The sequence below is a fragment of the Eubalaena glacialis genome, chromosome 8 (genome assembly GCF_028564815.1).
Source record: "Eubalaena glacialis isolate mEubGla1 chromosome 8, mEubGla1.1.hap2.+ XY, whole genome shotgun sequence".
NCBI classification, from domain to species: Eukaryota; Metazoa; Chordata; class Mammalia; order Artiodactyla; family Balaenidae; genus Eubalaena; species Eubalaena glacialis.
The window spans coordinates 11,242,077-11,259,778 of NC_083723.1; the positions used below are offsets into that span (position 1 = coordinate 11,242,077).

The 17,702-nt window shown below is 38.5% G+C and overlaps 2 protein-coding genes across 3 annotated transcripts; one reads left to right on the forward strand and one right to left on the reverse strand.

Annotated features, from left to right (window-relative positions):
* Positions 1-731: 731 nt before the first annotated feature.
* MRPL32 (mitochondrial ribosomal protein L32) lies at positions 732-5,116 on the reverse strand. The gene is made up of 3 exons (XM_061197561.1): positions 4,965-5,116; positions 3,412-3,593; positions 732-1,276 (listed from the first exon to the last, which is right to left on the reverse strand). The coding sequence occupies exons 1-3, from the start codon at positions 5,092-5,094 to the stop codon at positions 1,022-1,024; spliced, it is 567 nt and encodes a 188-aa protein (XP_061053544.1). The 5' UTR covers positions 5,095-5,116; the 3' UTR covers positions 732-1,021.
* A 190-nt stretch (positions 5,117-5,306) lies between these two features.
* On the forward strand, positions 5,307-16,405 carry PSMA2 (proteasome 20S subunit alpha 2). Of its 2 annotated transcripts, XM_061197562.1 has the most exons (8): positions 5,307-5,374; positions 9,172-9,248; positions 10,280-10,412; positions 11,830-11,952; positions 12,689-12,770; positions 14,261-14,334; positions 15,440-15,497; positions 15,585-16,405. In XM_061197562.1, exons 1-8 carry the CDS (start codon positions 5,334-5,336, stop codon positions 15,699-15,701), a joined length of 705 nt encoding a protein of 234 aa, XP_061053545.1. In that variant the 5' UTR covers positions 5,307-5,333; the 3' UTR covers positions 15,702-16,405. The 2 variants fall into 2 exon arrangements, with proteins under 2 accessions (XP_061053545.1, XP_061053546.1); XM_061197563.1 differs by lacking the exon at positions 15,440-15,497 and having other exon boundaries at positions 15,585-15,698.
* Positions 16,406-17,702: the final 1,297 nt, after the last annotated feature.

Sequence of the window (17,702 nt, forward strand, 5' to 3'; positions counted from 1 at the left end):
CACTGTCTAATTCTTGTAAGTACTCAGGCTACTGTAGCATGCATTTTGTTTTGAATATATCCCTGGGCTTTATCTTGTCTATTAATTTTCCATTCAACTATAATTCTCTTACTTTGTGTTTTAATACGCTATCTCACTTTTATTATTTTTTTCAACGAGGCAGGAAACAGCAAACCTTGGACTCAGGGTAGACACAGGAATGGGGGAAGGAGACGGAAATATGAACTGAATTGCGTTAAGTTAAAAAGGCCATTGCTATAGAGATAAATATGATGAAATGTGAAATAAACTAAAAGGTCATCCTAGAAGGAAAATGCAAGGGCAACCCCCTCAGCACATTTTCTGTGTGCTACTGAATTCACTCACATCTCCTTTAAAAAATCTCTCTCCCCAAACTACAAATTACAGATCTCATGAGCCATCTAATGAATTCTGAATGTCATCTTGATTTAATGTGAAATGTCAAGAACTACTTCTAAGTAAATGAACATGTCTCATATAAAGTGCCAAACAAAGGCCATTTTAATTTGCTAAAACAAACAAAAAAACCAAACAGAACGAACTTTTTCTTACTGCTACATCTACCATCTTAAAAAAGCGATACCCAGAATTTAAATAACCTATTTTCAGCTGTTACTTAAACAAAAGCATTTGTTTGAGTATTCTTGTAAGAAAAACCAGTGGCAAACAAACAAAACCAGAGCCCAGACGCGTAATTCTGGCTACGAATTTTAAATTATGTTTTATTTTTCTGTCCTGAAAATTCTGTTTACTGAAACTTCATAGTATAATAGAAACAGACACATAAATCCATTGAGCCTCTGCATAAACAAACATTTTCAGACTTTACGCCTGATGCATTCTTCAAATTACCCGCAAAAAACTAACTGCTTATAAAGAATGTTTTAGGCTATGCTGATGATTTAAAAACAAGCACACAACCAACATAAAAACAAAGAATCTCCCTCTTTCTCAGGAGAAACGTCTTATGTGAAGTTATCCTCTCGAAACATGTTTGGTGTCAATTCTGGGTGAACCAGGATGGCCGCTTCCGTTCTCGCTCAATGATCCTCTTGCCCTGATCTTGCTTGGAGGGTGTCTCCCCCAAGTACAGCACCATGGTCTCCACGGTAGGAGCCTTGAAAGGGCCTCCCTCTTGCTTCCCTATCTGTCGTCTGATTTCCGCTGTCTCTTTACACACCTTCTCATAGCAATAGCCACAAAGGACGTGTTTCTGTTTCAGGTGACCACATTCAGGACAAACGTCTATATTGTTCTTAAAAAAAAACCAACCAAACAAAAACATTTTAACAAGGGGCAACATAACGCACACATCATCACTGACAGGAATGAGGCTTATATGGAAACTTTCTTGGAATGTCCATGCCGCCCAAGGTCATAGGACCACCCAGTTCAACCTCATTTTAATAGGGAAACTGAGGACACACACTGATTTGAATCAGCAGAAAAATTGGGACTAGAACTCAGGTCTACCGACTTTGAATCTGGTACATTTTTACTGAAATACAACAGTCTTATTATGTGAAACGGTACTCCATTCCCCCATCCTCAAAAACTAAACATCTGATAAGGAGCCCATCAACACACTGGGGTGATCCACACAGCCAGCATCTTAAATAAGACACCAAGGTAAAGGGAATTCACTTTTTCTTTCAGTCTATCCTGGGAAGAACAAGATGATAAACACATTACAAGTTGGCTTCCCCTGGTCATCAGAGTGTAATTCAAATTCCTGTATGAAGTATAGCTGGTATGTGGTGTGAGTTTTCTTCCTATAAATGAACACTGATTATTCCTTAATGTAAAACTCCCTATATATTACAATTGGAGGGTATTTTCATGAGTTTTATATGTCTACCCAACTTTAATAAGACAATTCTAACCTCTAAAGAAGTCCTTTCATTGTGTTCTAAAGATAGGTTTGAAATATAAAGAAAAATAGTAAACGGGAACATCAAAGAAACTCTGAACACTTCCAAAGATTAATCTACAAACATCTGTGAGGCAGACGACAAAAAGAACTCCATTTTCTGAAAGAAACAAAAAACCTTGCAAATCATGTGCCTCACCGACTTCTCATCTTACTCCAATACCTGAAAAACTGGATTGCACATCCAACTTCGAGGTATGGAAAAAATACCCAGCGTCAGCTGGTGCCCTTTTCCTAACAAATCCCTCAGCATAACACACTATATGTAGCAGAAAACAATTCACCAAAGGAAATGAATGCACAAGACGAGAGCTATTCTTTTCCCTCAGAAAAAACAAAGTCAGGGAAGTCATGTAACAGATCTCATTCCTAAACTCTTAAATTCTCTCAACCAAATTGTATGAATTATTGGTGCCTCAATTAATGAAGTATTTTTCAGTTGCACATTTTAAGTCTGGTCCCAACTGCGACTCAATAATACTTTAGAGTTTAAGTTCTAAGGGTTTGGTTTAATACTGAACGTGGAGGCTCATGAAAGTCCATTTTCTGTCCTTGAGTTCCATCTGTACTGCCCCACTGCTGGGGAATGCCGTGGAGTAAACAGGAACTCAAATCACAGCTGTTAAAGCCATAAATAAACAGATCAAAAGTAACAAACGCTAAAATTTTTGTTACTAGATCAATGAAGAAAGTGCACCCATGGGACATGGTTGGAGGGGTGAGGGAGAAGGAGCACTGAGATCTAGAATTGTCTGAGGATAGGAACACACACAAAAAAAGTTTCAAGAGAAGAATGTGACTTCAATAGGAGACTGCTAGGGTTCAAATCCTGGCTTCACCTTTTAAGTCTGGGACCACAGGCAAACTCTTTTTGCCTCAGTTTCTTCATCCTAAAACTGAGCAAAACAATATTTACTCTGGAGGGTCGCTGTGAGGATATGATGAGAAAATCCATGTAAAGCGCTTAGATATATCATCAGCACTTAATAGATATTAGCTATTTTTATTACTTATCTAAGGATTTTCCTTCACAGTATCTCATTGGATACAGTGAAGAACAGAATAGATCTGTAAGGGCTAGTCAAACCCCATAATCGAATAGATCTATGCTTCTGACTTTAATTTTAGGGTCTGCCATAGTTAAAATGTTTATTCATATATGGTTCAAAATCACACAGCTCAGGACAGGCACAGCTCACAATACAAAAGTCACATAGACTCTTAACAACCCAGTCCTCTGTCCAGACTCTAAACTCCCTCCTTGACTGTGTTCCTAAGACTTAGGCTACAAGACAGTAGATACACACATACATAACGAGAATATTGTATTTAATTTAGGCCAGAGGAAGGTAGACATGTAACATCTGAAAATAATTCACTTATGGGTTATGTGAATAAACCAAGAGAATATGCAGTGGTGGACATGAGAAAAAGCACACCCACAAAGATCACCACATTACCTTAACTTTAATAAGCTTATGAGGGTTTCTTCTCCTACACCTGTTAACTTCAATGCTGCGTCTGTTTTTGGGAGCTGCCATCCAAAAGATGCTCTCCAAAAAGCTGGAAATCTCCTTACTTCCATTGGTATCATTTGCTGGTTCTGTAAATATAGCTGGACCTTGGACCGCTAATGCTGGTCCTACAAAACAAACATGGAGATACAGAATCAGTTTCTAACTTCTAAATGACCATTTACAGGTATCATTCTCCTTAACAATCAACATTGATATATCAAAAGGTACATATAACTTAAAATATTACATTCAACAGGCATTTAACAGGAAACCTTAGTAGCTATTGAAATATAGTAAAGCTCATACATAAAGTAATTTTAAAGAACACAGAATTTTTCTTAGTGGCACCTGCTTAAATGAATCGGTTAAATTCTACCAAGAGTTTCTCATAATACAAAACTCAGGGGTTTAGTAGTAAACATGAATAAATCTAAGCTTGAGATTTCCAAAATCCACTTCCTACTGGCACTGAGATAACTGTTGATTGCCCTTTTATATTATATTCAAATTGGGTTAGCTACTCAGTCATATCCTGGTAGGCCCTTTAAGTCACTTCGTTCTTCATAATATTTAATCTCAATCCCCGTCAGTTCTCTAAGGAAAAGAACTAGCTCGTCACTCTTTGTAGAATATTAATTTATTTATGTGACCATCAACATTTCACTTTTGTTTTTTAAATTGTTTATAAAATCAGAGAGATTCCTTTACTCTCTCTTTGCTATATTCCTCAGACTTGCAAAAGTTCTTTTGACTTCAGGAACTCTTAAAAATATACAAAGCTGTCTAACACTTAACAACTGGTATTCCTTTTCAATATATCTAAAAGTATTGCTATGCATAGCCTGATGTAATAGCGCAGGCTCTGGAAGGTCTGTGTGACCTTGAGACCTTTCTGAGCCTACTTCTTCATTTGAAAAGTGGAGACACCTAATGGGATTGTTGTGGAGATTATCTCAGGAAGCATATGTAGGCTTTGACATATAGGGGGCTCACGGTTCAGACTGCCTGGGTATTATCATTATTATGTTCGGGATACCTTGGAAATCGAGTGGAATGTAAATGTCAAAGCAATGACAATTTCAACAACCAAGACACTTCCCTTTAAAATTAGTTTCCGGGGAAAACATGGGATCCGGATTCAACTGCACAAAGCTCAAACGCCACAGAGAGCAAATTGCTTTAGGGGGTGGGATGACTGGAAAGGAAAGATAAGAGAATCTAGATAGTGGCGTCCCTTGATGCTAAGCTAATACGCTTCGGCTACATTCTGTGTACGAATGGGACGATAAGAGGACTTTTTTTCCCCTTACTTGCAGGGGACTGGGGAGCAAAACCAGGTGTCTCTTGTTTCTAAGTAAGTGAATGTCCGGGACAACGTCCCCTACGCGTGGCCGAAGATCAGGACGCGGGAGCAGGGCAGAGTACGAGCGGTGCCCACCACTCTGCCTGGGGTCCCCTACCCACCCCCCCTCTCCACGGAGGCTTTCTTTACGTACCCCACTGAGGACTGGGAAAGCCTGGCCGGCTCTGCCGAAATTTCCGCTGCAGTTGCTCCCAAAAGTTCCGGAGGAGTCCCTGGGCTGCGGGCCACAGCAAAACCTTCAGCATCAGCATGGGAGGCGCCATGTTGCTCGCCTGAAAACCACTCCCACCGGACCGCTGGGTCCCGCCCCTACCTCGAGCATGCGCACACACGCAGAGTCGGGCAAACGCGCACCTGGAACTACAACTCCCAGCATGCCCCTGAAGCGGCTCTGCCTTTCCTCCAATCAGAGAGAGGGAAAGGAAGGCGCGGGGAGAGGAAATGAAAAGAAACGGGCCGCAGTGCGCATGTGTGCGGATGTGCGCTGGGTCTTCGGGTAAAGATGGCGGAGCGTGGTTACAGCTTTTCGCTGACTACATTCAGGTATGGAAGGGGCCCCGGAGGTCCTCCTCATAACCGAGGTTGCAGGAACTTTGCTGACCCGGTTTTTACCGTCCTGGTCTCTGGCTTGGTGCTTCCGGAGGGCCCAGTAGGGAATGGGGGTGGAAATGCGACTTTGCAAAGTCATTTGCAGGGCCCTACCGCGGCCTGGGGAGCAGTAGTGCCTGGGGGCCGTGGGAACGCGAGTCGGGGGGTCCGGGGCGACCTTGACGCTGCTGGAGGTTGAGGCCCTCACCCAGGGATTTTCTTTAGCTTTGGAGATTAGGGAAGAAAGCAGCTTTGCGTTAACTGTCTCCGGGTGTCCCGTTCAGAATTCAAGATTTCCTTCCTGACCGAAGTAGGCCTGATTCGGGAGTTTCTGGAGCTCGGAATCTTGGTCAGACCTATGGGGTCCCTTTTTCTCGGAAAGCCCTAACTTTACAGTTTGGTCCGAGTCTTAGTCTCCATTTGGCACTAATGTCTCTCGAAACCTCTTCCCGCTTTCGTTTTCTTTGGTGCCCCTACTGGAAGCTTAAGGACTGAAAGTGAAAGCGTTATTTATCTTTCTATCCTCTAGTCTTTGTAGGCGCCAAACTACTAGGCTACATTTGCGTTTTGGCTATTATTTTGGGAAGGGGATATATTTATTTTAAAAAAAGATTGTAGGCTTTTTAAATTTTAGAACAGATAGATAAGTATATTTTTCAAAGTAAACTTGAGTTAAACTATCATCATTCCCAATGTAAGAAAACCGTCACCAAAGGATTTAATAAATCGACCGGGGAAGGATTCAGTTTGGCCATTTTCCTACAGACCAGTGATACCCCCGTTTAATTAAAATGTATTCTTATCTGACTGCTGAAGGCGGGCCGCATCTGACTTACTGAGGACTTTCTGTGTGGGTGGAGCTTAGTCCATCTCTTTGGGCTACCATCTGTGATAAATGTTATCTCAACACCTTACAGATGAGCTAACCACAGCTCAGGCAAATTAAATAACTCGTCCCTGGTCATAGATGAGTAGCTGAGTTAACATTCAGACTGGGTTCTTTCTGACGGTAAATTTAATACACTTTCCATTACTGTGCGACGTCTTCTTAAAATGCTAAAATACCTTTCTTTTAATAAAAGGTCTCATCATATACAACAATAGGGAGCAATGTTTGCCAAGTAGTCAACTGTTCATATTCGTGAACAAAGCAAACCTGGACCTTTATCTTTAAGAGAGTGTAATCCTAGTGGAGCTGAAACATAAAACAACCGTATGTTGTTATCAGGGACTGAATCTTTCTATAATAAATTTCCTTATTAAAACACACTCTTTTGTTTTTTAACATGATAGTGCATTTCTGTTTTAGATTAAAAATTTGTTTTTAGCCTGTTGTACTCAGAGTTAAACTACTAAAGGTGGAATGACAAGAGACTATACTGTAGGAGGTGTTCTTGAGGATTGCATTTAGTTGGGGATATTGACAATAAGTGGATAAACAAATGGGTGCCTACTAATGCATTCTGAAGAATGTTTTTCCTTTACTCAGGAATTTTTATCAAGAGAGGGAGAAAGAAGGAACAAAACTTTAGATTGGGTAGTCAGGAAAGACCAGTGTTCTGGGGGACTGAAAGATGAAAGGGAGCCAACTATTTGAAGATTTAGGGGTAGAGAGAGTTGCAGACAGAGGGAAGAGCATGTATGAAAGTGCCAAAGTTGAGAAGGACCGAGCTGATAAGAAGGCCAGTGTGTTAGAGTATAATGAGCAGAGAGTTAGCATGGGTCAGGCCAATTTTGCAGGGCCCTGTAGGCCAGAGTAAGGAGCTTTTATTGTAAGTGAACCAAGAAGTTATTATAGGATTTAAATGGGGAATGACATGGTACAAAAGTAACTCCAGGTGGGGGAATGGAAGTAAGAATGGAAAAGATGAAAACTAGTTAGATGGCTATTTCAGTTATCCCTGGTAGAGATGCTGGTGCTTTGGAATTGGGTAGTGGCATGATTGAATACAAAGACGGTTGATAGCTCGGTGAGCTCACAGGTTAGTGAGCTTTCATACAGAAAGATGCAATGATAGAAGTGTATATGTGTGATTATGGTAACAGAAGAAAAGCTAACTTTAGGTTTACCTAATCCTTTAAAATGTCCTCAGAGGTATTTGAACTAGGTATAGAAGAATAATTGAAGCTGGATGGACCCAGAAAGTCATGATATGATTATCGAAATAGGGACCATTAAAGGAAAACAAGTACAGCCTAATTTAAAAAATTTAAATGCTTATTGCTGTTATTCTGCTCAAGTCAGCTAGTTCTGTCATTTAACAGTCTTTAAACTGCTGCCCCTAGGCTTATTCCTTAAATAGGTCTAGATGTGTGTCTGTCAGTCATATGAACCTGGTCATAGGCTGTGTGGAGTACTGACTGAACTGAGCTTACACTTTGTAAATGTTGAAAAAATAATTCAAGTATGATGAATCTTAGCCAAAGAGGAAGCATAGGACAGTATAGGTATGAGAGTGTGGGATTCAACCTAGTCTGGGTGGTCAGGGCAGCTTCCCTGAGGACATGACATTTCTACTAAGGATTGGAGGATGACTTGGAAGGAGTTCACCAGACAGTGGTGTAGTGCATTGCAGACAGAGGGATTAGCTTGTCAGAGGGGTTTTTGAATTGTAAGAGTAGTTGTGTGTCTGGAGCAAGGTGGGATGGTGTGAGTTGAGACTTGAGTGACAAAGAGAGTATCTATAATTTTATGAAGATAAAACAGATGACCTTCTGCAGCTGAAGATTATATTTTCAGTAGTAGACTGGAGATGTGGACCTAGCTGTGTGTCACTTTGGACACATTACTTTCATTCAAGGACTTTGTCAATAAAATAGAAACGTTGGTGACATTTATAGTAATTGTTCTAACTCAACAGCTAGATCGAAATGTGACCTAAAAAGCCAGTTTGGACCTAGCTAGCATTTGGCTGCCAAACTCATGGAACCAGAAATGTTTAGTATAACCAGCTCACGGCATCTCGAAATAGTTTTGTATTATATAGCAAATACTTTGTTGTGACTGATATCTAGGTTTTATGTCTTAGGCCATGTCTGCTTTATAAAATGTTTAACTCCACCCACATGGATTATTTGCTGTTATTTGGTATTTAACAGACACATACGTGTTCTTAATAATATTACTATTTGGTATTTAACCAGCTCACGGCATCTCGAAATAGTTTTGTATTATATAGCAAATGCTTTGTTGTGATTGATATCTAGGTTTTATGTCTTAGGCCGTGTCTGCTTTATGAAATGTTTTAACTCCACCCACATGGATTGTTTGCTGTTATTTGGTATTTAACAGACACATACATGTTCTTGATAATATTACTATTTGGTATTTACTTGCTGCTAATTTTGTGCCAGGAACAAAAGGCATCACTTCATTTAATCTTCACAACAACCTTTGAAATATTGATAGGTAACTACTATACTACTATTATCCCCGTTTTACAGATGAGAAAACTGAGACACAGAGAGGTTAAGTAATTTGCTCAAAGTCACAAGGTTGGTAAGTGGTGAAAGGCAACAGTAATGATGCTGCTTTAAGTGGCAGACAAGAAAAAACAACCTAAGGAAAGAGATTAGTGTTACACAATGAATAACCTTAGTTTCCGTACAACTTCATGATAAATTTTCAAAGCCCAGCTATTCCTTGGTGCTTGATTAATGGATTTGGCCTATTTACCTGCCCTTTCTCAGAGGTGTTCCTCTAATAAGTATTTGAGAATGTGAATTTAGCAATACCTTTGTTTCTCTTTAAGCCCATCTGGTAAACTTGTCCAGATTGAATATGCTTTGGCTGCTGTAGCTGGAGGAGCCCCTTCAGTGGGAATTAAAGGTAATTAAATGCTTCGTTCACTTCAGATTCCTGTTATTGTCATAATGTGTTCTTTTGGAATTAATAGGTAGTTAATGTAAAAGTAAATAGCTGTGGCAGCATAATTTTTTAACAGTTCTTTTTTTTTTAAAAAATAAATTATTTATTTATTTATTTTTGGCTGCGTTGGGTCTTTGTTGCTGTGCGCAGGCTTTCTCTAGTTGTGGCGAGCGGCGGCTACTCTTTGTTGCAGTGCGCAGGCTTCTCATTGCGGTGGCTTCCCTTTGTTGCGGAGCATGGGCTCTAGGCACATGGGCTCAGTAGTTGTGGCTCGCAGGCTCTAGAGCGCAGGGTCAGTAGTTGTGGCACACGGGCTTAGTTGCTCCACGGCATGTGGGATCTTCCTAGACCAGGGCTTGAACCCGTGTCCTGAGTTGGTAGGCGGATTCTTAACCACTGCGCCACCAAGGAAGTCCCAACAGTTCTTTTTGTTAATCTACAGTATTTTGATGTTTAAAGAAAGTAATAAGCCAAAGAAGATGATTAATTTTTTTTTTTCAAAATAAATATAGCATCTTTATTGTGATAACTCACAAATAGTCTTTCCTATTCAGAAAACTGAGTATTCTTTTGTTTTTTCCACTGATTATGTATCACTGTTCTCTGGCAGTTTTTATTCTTTCCATAACTTAGAAAAGGTTAATCATAAAACTTAAAGATAACTTATAAAAAACATATCATTGGTTGTAAAATTTCAGATTATTAAGAACAGTAGGCCAAGTAGGCAGAATTCCGTTATTTTAAAACATATGGAGTCTTTCTTAAGAAAAGTTGTGTAATGCCTTTAGCTGAGGGATTTCTTAGTGCAATACAGATGACCATTGAGGGAAAGTTGATTTAACCGTTCCTTGGGTAATTTTAATGTAGAAATCCAGAAGAAAAGGTTTTATAAATAGGAAGAAATAAAGGAGTTTGGCTGAAATGCTTCCGCAACTAGAAAACTGTTGAAGCAGAGTCTTTAAATAACATTTAAGTCTTTTTTTTTTTTAAAGCTGCAAATGGTGTGGTCTTGGCAACTGAGAAGAAACAGAAATCCATTTTGTATGACGAGCGAAGTGTCCACAAAGTGGAACCAATCACCAAGCATATAGGTTTGGTGTATAGCGGCATGGGCCCAGATTACAGGTACCTTGTACCCTTTATTCTTTTTCTCACCATCTCATGAATTCCTTGTAATCTGTACTTTGAGGAGAAAAATCAAAGGATGTTTTTCCTTTAATCTCCCAACTTCTCATCGTTGGCAGCTGAACTTAGTTTGCCAGTATGAGACAGACTGGGGCTTATTTGAAGGAGAAGAACTCAGTGCCACTCAGTTGTAAAAGAGGAGATGGATACAATACTTACCCCTCTCATCTCTGTTCAGTGGTTTTCCCTTCTGGTCATAATCCCTCTTCTACCATCCAAGGGCTCAGCAAGGGCTTTGCTGTTCTCTAAATGTATTTTCAAAACAACAAAAGCAATACATGTTATAATAAACTATTTTTTAAAAGTTGTCAGACAGCAAAAGAACGCATACCATCCAGAGTTAACCTCATTTTATTTATTTCTGTTTTTAGCAAAGGGACAGAATTCTCAAAAGGCCACTGAATGACAGCCAGTCCGGATCCAGATGTTTATATAATCACTCCTTTGGTATTTCACAGGAAGAGAGAAATCCTGTTACATCAGGGTACCAGCAGGTTTAAAGAGACTGGCGGCTTTCTGTTTGTCATTTAAGAAGCAAAAGGAATATTATTACTTCATTCTTGATTTTGTGGAGTAAGATAGGTAGAGCCAAAATGTCATGAGTTAGAAAAAGCACCAGTGTCACTGGCATGTGATCAGGCTTCACTACAGTGGATCCTGTTACCACTGCATGGAAGGGAGACTGCAGTGTACTAGCACTCACAGAATAAACTGACACCACAGGAGTATTGTTCAGAGGGATAATGTGCAGAGCTCAGATTAGTACACGAGCAGGTAAAGGTGAATCCTGCTTCTCTTGCTAGTATATTTAATTGTTACACTTTTGACAAATTTGACATTATTTTAAGTTATAATTAGTTTCATGTTCATTAATCTCTGGAGGGTACTCTTTGAAGTCCAATCTGTGGAACAAGATTGAGGCAGAGTGAGAAAAATATGCCTGAACACGTGTGTGTGTGCGTATTAGCCTGTTGCCTGGAGTGAAATATAGAAAGACAAGGTGCCTGCCCTTGGGATAAGGGGGGCACAGTCTTGAAGACGCTGTAGCGAGATACAAAGTTCTTGCGTACGCTAGAGCCGTGGCTGCTAAGCTGATGGGCACCCCCCAGTCCATAGTTTCCTTCCTTTTGCCTTGTTCTTGTTCACCTATGGTTTGTCTCCTCAGTGATGCTCTGATATTTTCTTGTAAATTAACCATAATCGGATGTAAGAAGAAGACTGGCTTAGCGCTAAGAGCTACTATTAGAGATACATGTCAAACTTGTGCTATAGGTATATGCCTATAGAAGGAGAATGAGTCTTTAGATAGTAAAGCATCTGAATTTTAATTAAATCTTATTTCTTTTCTGTTTGTCAGAGTGCTTGTGCACAGAGCTCGAAAACTAGCTCAACAATACTATCTCGTTTATCAAGAACCCATTCCCACAGCTCAGCTGGTACAGAGAGTAGCTTCCGTGATGCAAGAATACACCCAGTCAGGGTAGGTTGATTTTATTACTTGAAATGTGTCATGAATTAGAAAAAAAATCGTTTTATGAGTAGATGTATTTTTTTTGAAAAAGAGGGCTTAGTATTCCTATATTTCCTTAATCAGTGGAGAAAATCACTATGATGAACATTTCTGATCTTAACTGGACCCGAAATATTTTTTTAAAGAGAAAATGGGAATGTTTTCTTGCTGTTCATATAGTAGCAGAAACCAACTTCTAGATAAAGTCCTTTTGCTAGTAATTAAAACATTTCTGTATGGGCAGACAGTCATTGCTGCTTCCAAATTTATCTTCTAACCAGAAATGATTGTAAGCACATGACGAAAGCAGTAACTCTTGGACACATCCGTGTTTATTTAATTCCAGTGTTCTTGAGCTTGGGTGTGAACACGGATGAGGTAGCTGCTGATTTGTAAAGCCAGTGGAAGAGCTGCGTTTGTTGAAATGTGCCATTTTGTTAGGACACTGTTACTCCACACTTATTAACCCCGATGTTTGTGTCAGTCCATTTACCAAAATGATTTGACTGTCTTTCCTCAGTACCGTAAAGAAAATTCATTTTGAATTGATTTGTTTAGAATGGTGTTAAATACGTTTTAAGGAACTTAGAAGTCTAATTCGGTTTACCTGATCGCTTGCTTTACTTGAGAGTATTAATAAATTCTTAGCTTAGGTTGACTTTAACACCATGAAGATGGCAAGTAATTTTCGTTTCTCTCTCTTCAGTGGTGTTCGTCCATTTGGAGTTTCTTTACTTATTTGTGGTTGGAATGAGGGACGACCATATTTATTTCAGTCAGATCCATCTGTAAGTATCATTAGATGTATTTGAGGGATTTGTCGAAGGGCTCTTTGAATATCTAGTAAAAATAGAAGCCATAAAAAGCTTAAAAATAAGAGTATTTTCTCTTTCTGTTTTTCATTTGGGCTTTAGAAGTAGTATATATTCACTTACACGTTTAAAATGTTGGTAATTCAGTCTTCTGATAAGGAAGCTACTTTAGTTCTGCCCCCCCGTGTTCTTCTGGTATGTTGCTTGACGTCACATACCTTGAATGATTAGTTGAAATAGTTGTTATCAAGTCTCTTTAAATCTGTGGAATTCTTTTACTTTTAAAAAATTATAATTAAAGCTAAGAGTCTGGGTGGGGGCAGTGCCCTTTGCAGTCAGTTTAATCTTGGGGCTGACTTCAGTGTGACTTTTCCTGTACAAATATTGATGTCCGTCTTGAATACGATGTTTTGCAAAATGGGTGAGTTGTCTGCTCTAAAGCAGAAGATTGGTGTTCAGGTTAGCAGGTGTCTGTAGAGGGTACCACTCCTCCACATGTGTCTCACATCTGTCACTCATGTTTGCTGTGAGGAACTCGTCATTAGAAACTGATCTTTCGTAGTTTATAGATCACTAGATAATGGCAAGTTCACTCAATTCAAACTAGCTTTGTAATCTGAACAGGCAAAAAAAAAAAAAATTTTTGGTTGTTACTTAAATCAGAAAAATTAAGTATTTAGGGAACTTTGACAGTGTCTGTTACCCCATATCTGAGCTTCTGAAGCTAAATGACAAGCTCTCTTACCTTCCTTTCCTGTGGGTAGCAGAGCCAGCATCACTGGCATCCAGCTTTCACCTTTTGCCCTTTTTCCCCTGTTGTGTCTAAAAGGCAGTTGTTTCTTTTAAAATATGTTTGGTCTGTTTCTTTCAGTGTCTGTGTGTATGTGTGTGTATGTATTTTTTCAATAGATGAGTCATGTTATATACGACATACTGCTGCTGCTTTCATTTAACATTAGATTACAAAATATCAACACCTTTGAAAATTTTCAATGCAAAGCTGTGTCTTTTTCATTTATTCGCTGATGATGATGAAGAACTGGTCACCATTTTTCAGATATATGTGACAGATTTCTAGAGCCCTTCAATCCTAGTAAGCTACAATATTACTTTTGATTATTTGCTCTAAGTTAACCTCAGTTTCTTTTTTTTTAACAAATTTTGTACAATAAGTTGCACATATTTAAAGTGTACAATTTGATGGGTTTTTGATGTATGTAAATGCCTGAGAAAACTATCACTACAGTGAAGATGCTGGACTTCTCCATAACCTCCAAAAGTTTCTTCATGCCTTTTTGTTATTTATCCCACTAACGTATTTTATGATGTATTCCGTTGCATTCCAGTAAATATTTTGTGACCTTAGAAGTTAGAGACGAATTATTGAACTGAGACATAAATGTCAGTATCCTAAGTAATTAGGTTAACGATTTAAAATGTTCTTTTCCTCTTCCCTTCGTGACTAGGGAGCTTACTTTGCCTGGAAAGCCACAGCAATGGGAAAGAACTATGTGAATGGGAAAACTTTCCTTGAGAAAAGGTGGGCTCATAAAACTAGATTCATTAGCAAACTTACTTTACAGTTTTCAGCTCTCTTTAAATAATATCATGAATCTAAACAAATTTGTTGTATGACTGTGTATTCAAGCCTATGTACCTGATAGAACAAACAAACTTTTCTCTACTCTGGCTCCACGGCCTTCAATATATTAAGTGGTAATATTCATTTCTTACGAACTTCTCTTTCCGCATTCTCATGCTTTTTTTCCTAAATATTTTTATTTTTTTACTTCATTTTTCCTACTATCTCAAAAAAAAAAAAAGACCATTGGATTTGGAGTAAAAAAATTGGGGAGGAAAATTTTTAAATGATTTAAGTGATAACAGTTTACATTTTGACGATTACAAAAAAAAAAATTGTGAAGCCAAACCTGGTGTTGATGGTGGATTAAAGTTGTGATGTATGTACTTGATAAAAAGTGGAGTGATATGTAAAAATCTGTCCTGCCAGCACAGCAGACTGCTCTCACTTACTTCCAGCTGTATTCTAGACTCAGCATTATTGTAGCCCACCAAAAAATGTCCTACATTTTGAATGGGAAGAGTTCGCAATTGATTTTAACCACCAAATGAACCTTCTCAGTACATTTTCACATAATATTCATGTTAAGATTATTTAAAAATCTTAAAGACCCGGGATTAATTGGTAAATTTAAATAAGCTTAGGATCTTAAAGCAATTTTTTTTCCTTTTGCATATTAGTGAGTCTTCCAAACATAAAAAACATAAGAAATTTTAGCAAAAGTCTGATTTCTCTGCTTTATTTTTATAAATTGTTATAATATTGCCACCACACTCTGATTGTATTAAAATGTTTGTACTTAAGGAAGTTTCCTAAAATAAACTCACGTTAGGGTTACGCTCTTCATGATGTCGGGAATGCACACCAAATAATTGTCAATTTCTTATGTGGGGGCAGCTAGCTCAGTGAGATGACGTAAAGAATTAATCTGTAACTTAATATTTTTAAGAGTGTTTTAGATGTTTAAAAAATTCTTACGCTGTTGCTATCATTGTGTTTACATAGTCATAAATAATGTTAATAGTGCCGTAAATCATTGGGATTTTTTCAAAAAATTCTTCAGATATAATGAAGATCTGGAACTTGAAGATGCCATTCATACAGCCATATTAACCCTAAAGGTTAGTTCAGTATCTAACAGTTGGATTTGTAGTGACTGTATAATTAACTGCTTGGAAAATTCAAAATTTTCCCTCCCTCTTGATCAGGAAAGCTTTGAAGGGCAGATGACAGAAGATAACATAGAAGTTGGAATCTGCAACGAAGCCGGATTTAGGAGGCTGACTCCAACTGAAGTTAAGGATTACTTGGCTGCCATTGCATAACAATGAAGTGACTGAAAATCTGGAATTTCAGATAACCTCTCTACTTAAACATGTTTAAAGTATGTTTTTGTTTTGCAGACTTTTTGCATACTTATTTCTACATGGTTTGATGGACTGATGTTTTTAAAATGAGACTTATAAATCATAATAAACCATTAAATTCAACTTCCTGCTTTTTAGGAATTAGTAAAATTTTAACATAGTTATATCCTGCTTTTCATCACAGTTGATTTCTGGAAACTGCATTACAAAGCAGAATGGTGAAACTGTCTTTAGTCCTCATGCAGTTTGGGTTAAGTCAAATCTTGTTACTCTCTTTGCTGTCAGATGTCTGCTTCAGTAAAGCAAAATGCTGATTTCGGTAAACACTGCTTTTAGAGCTGGGAGAATCTGCAGACTTTTCATGGATTCTGAGACAAGGTGGAAGCACAGATGTTTTTCAGGCACCATTAAGTGTGGGTTAGTGAAACCCTAGGATGCTCTGTGAGATTGCACAGGAGCTGCCAAGAGTGTTAAGCCAAACAGTCTCCTATAGGAGATATATTATGTACATACATAAAAAATGGTGTGCTAGTTCCTGTTGGCTTTTCCATCACAAGTAGGTAAATGTATTTAAAAAGAGCCCCCTAGAATCTACTAAATCTTTTTAACTCAAGGATGAATGTGAGTGCTGGAAATAAAATACTAATACTTAAATGTCAAAATTATGGCTTAAGTCTCTCCCTCGTTCATGTAATCTCAGTGTAATCAGAACCTTCACTGCAAATTAAGGCTCATAGAAGCAAGCAGATAATGGGGTATCTGAAGCCTGTTTTCATTATATGTGAAGGCATAGCACTTAGTTTTCTTTTTTGGTTTTTTAAGGCATCATAGGATAAGAGAAATCATGTCATTAGTCTTGCTCACAGAACATAGAGTTTATGAATGTCACTGTTCTTACCAACAAAGAGATCGTGGGCATTTCTGTGATTTAAATGTGGCTCAAAACATCTTGATTATGATCTAGCCAAGTTTAGGCTCTTTAGGCAAGAGCCTTATCTGGGAGCATTTTTGTCAGGATTCCCAGTTCTACCCACTGTCACTGTAACTAACACCCCTGTAGTGGCTGAAGCGTTATGATGGGAGATGGGAGATACCAACTTGACCTATTTCTAGACATTTGTCTTGAAGGCCTCATTTAACGTAACAGTCTCTCCTTGTCGGCTCTTGGTACATTGTGAATCCAGCACGCTAGAAGGAGAACTTAGTGTTAAAAAGGAATGGTTTTTGGAGTTAGGTCTCAACTCTCCCACTTAACTGGCCGAGTGACTGCACAAAGTAATTATCTCAGAGGGTTTTCTCAGGACTAAACTTGATTATGCAAGTGAAAGGCCTGGCAAGGTTAATGGTTAAGTACCTCATAAGTTTTAGCTCCTTTGAACTTGCTTAGGCTCTCTCTAATGTCCAATATTCAGAAGCCAGAGGAATGCCAAAATTCTACAAAATCAAAGAAGGGAAGAGTAAAGGCATTTTTATTTAGGACAAAAAGAAAGCACATGGAGGTTCTTATTGGGTGCTAACACAGTAAGTCCTATGGAATAAAGAGAGGAAGAATTAGCTGAAGCAGATCTGTGTCCAGGTTCTATTCTCTGCCTCTTGCCCCATTAAGTACAAAGCCCAGTTCAGCTGAAGCTGCCTAGAACTCCCTTGGTTCTCAGTTTGTTCTTTTCACTGACCTTAATTTTTAGTTGTCCCCTTTTGTTCCAGTTCTTGGGAAACTCCAGTTTTTGGTCTGACAACCCATTATGCATCCCTGCATGTTCTCCGACTCTTCTGTCATTTCTAGCCGGTGGATTCTAGCTTCTTTTAATCTTATTTAAGTATCATAATGCTCCTAATATACATTCCCCTCTCCATTTTTGGTCCAATTTTTTTGTATCTTCTCTTAAAAAATTTGCCTCCACTTGTTTTTCTCTTCCAGTTCCTCAAGTGAACCGTGAATCCAAGTTCGCAAAACAATTA

What these genes read in the sequence shown, in the direction of transcription:
- MRPL32 (XM_061197561.1), bottom strand. Translation starts at nt 5,094, where the DNA reads ATGGCGCCTCCCATGCTGATGCTGAAGGTTTTGCTGTGGCCCGCAGCC. An exon ending in CTTTCCCAGTCCTCAGTGGG is followed by an intron (nt 3,594 to 4,964) that starts GTACGTAAAGAA and finishes TTTGTTTTGTAG; the next exon opens with GACCAGCATTAGCGGTCCAA. An exon ending in ATAAGCTTATTAAAGTTAAG is followed by an intron (nt 1,277 to 3,411) that starts GTAATGTGGTGA and finishes TTTTTTTTTAAG; the next exon opens with AACAATATAGACGTTTGTCC.
- PSMA2 (XM_061197562.1), top strand. Translation starts at nt 5,334, where the DNA reads ATGGCGGAGCGTGGTTACAGCTTTTCGCTGACTACATTCAG. An exon ending in CCCTTCAGTGGGAATTAAAG is followed by an intron (nt 9,249 to 10,279) that starts GTAATTAAATGC and finishes TTTTTTTTAAAG; the next exon opens with CTGCAAATGGTGTGGTCTTG. An exon ending in GGCATGGGCCCAGATTACAG is followed by an intron (nt 10,413 to 11,829) that starts GTACCTTGTACC and finishes TCTGTTTGTCAG; the next exon opens with AGTGCTTGTGCACAGAGCTC.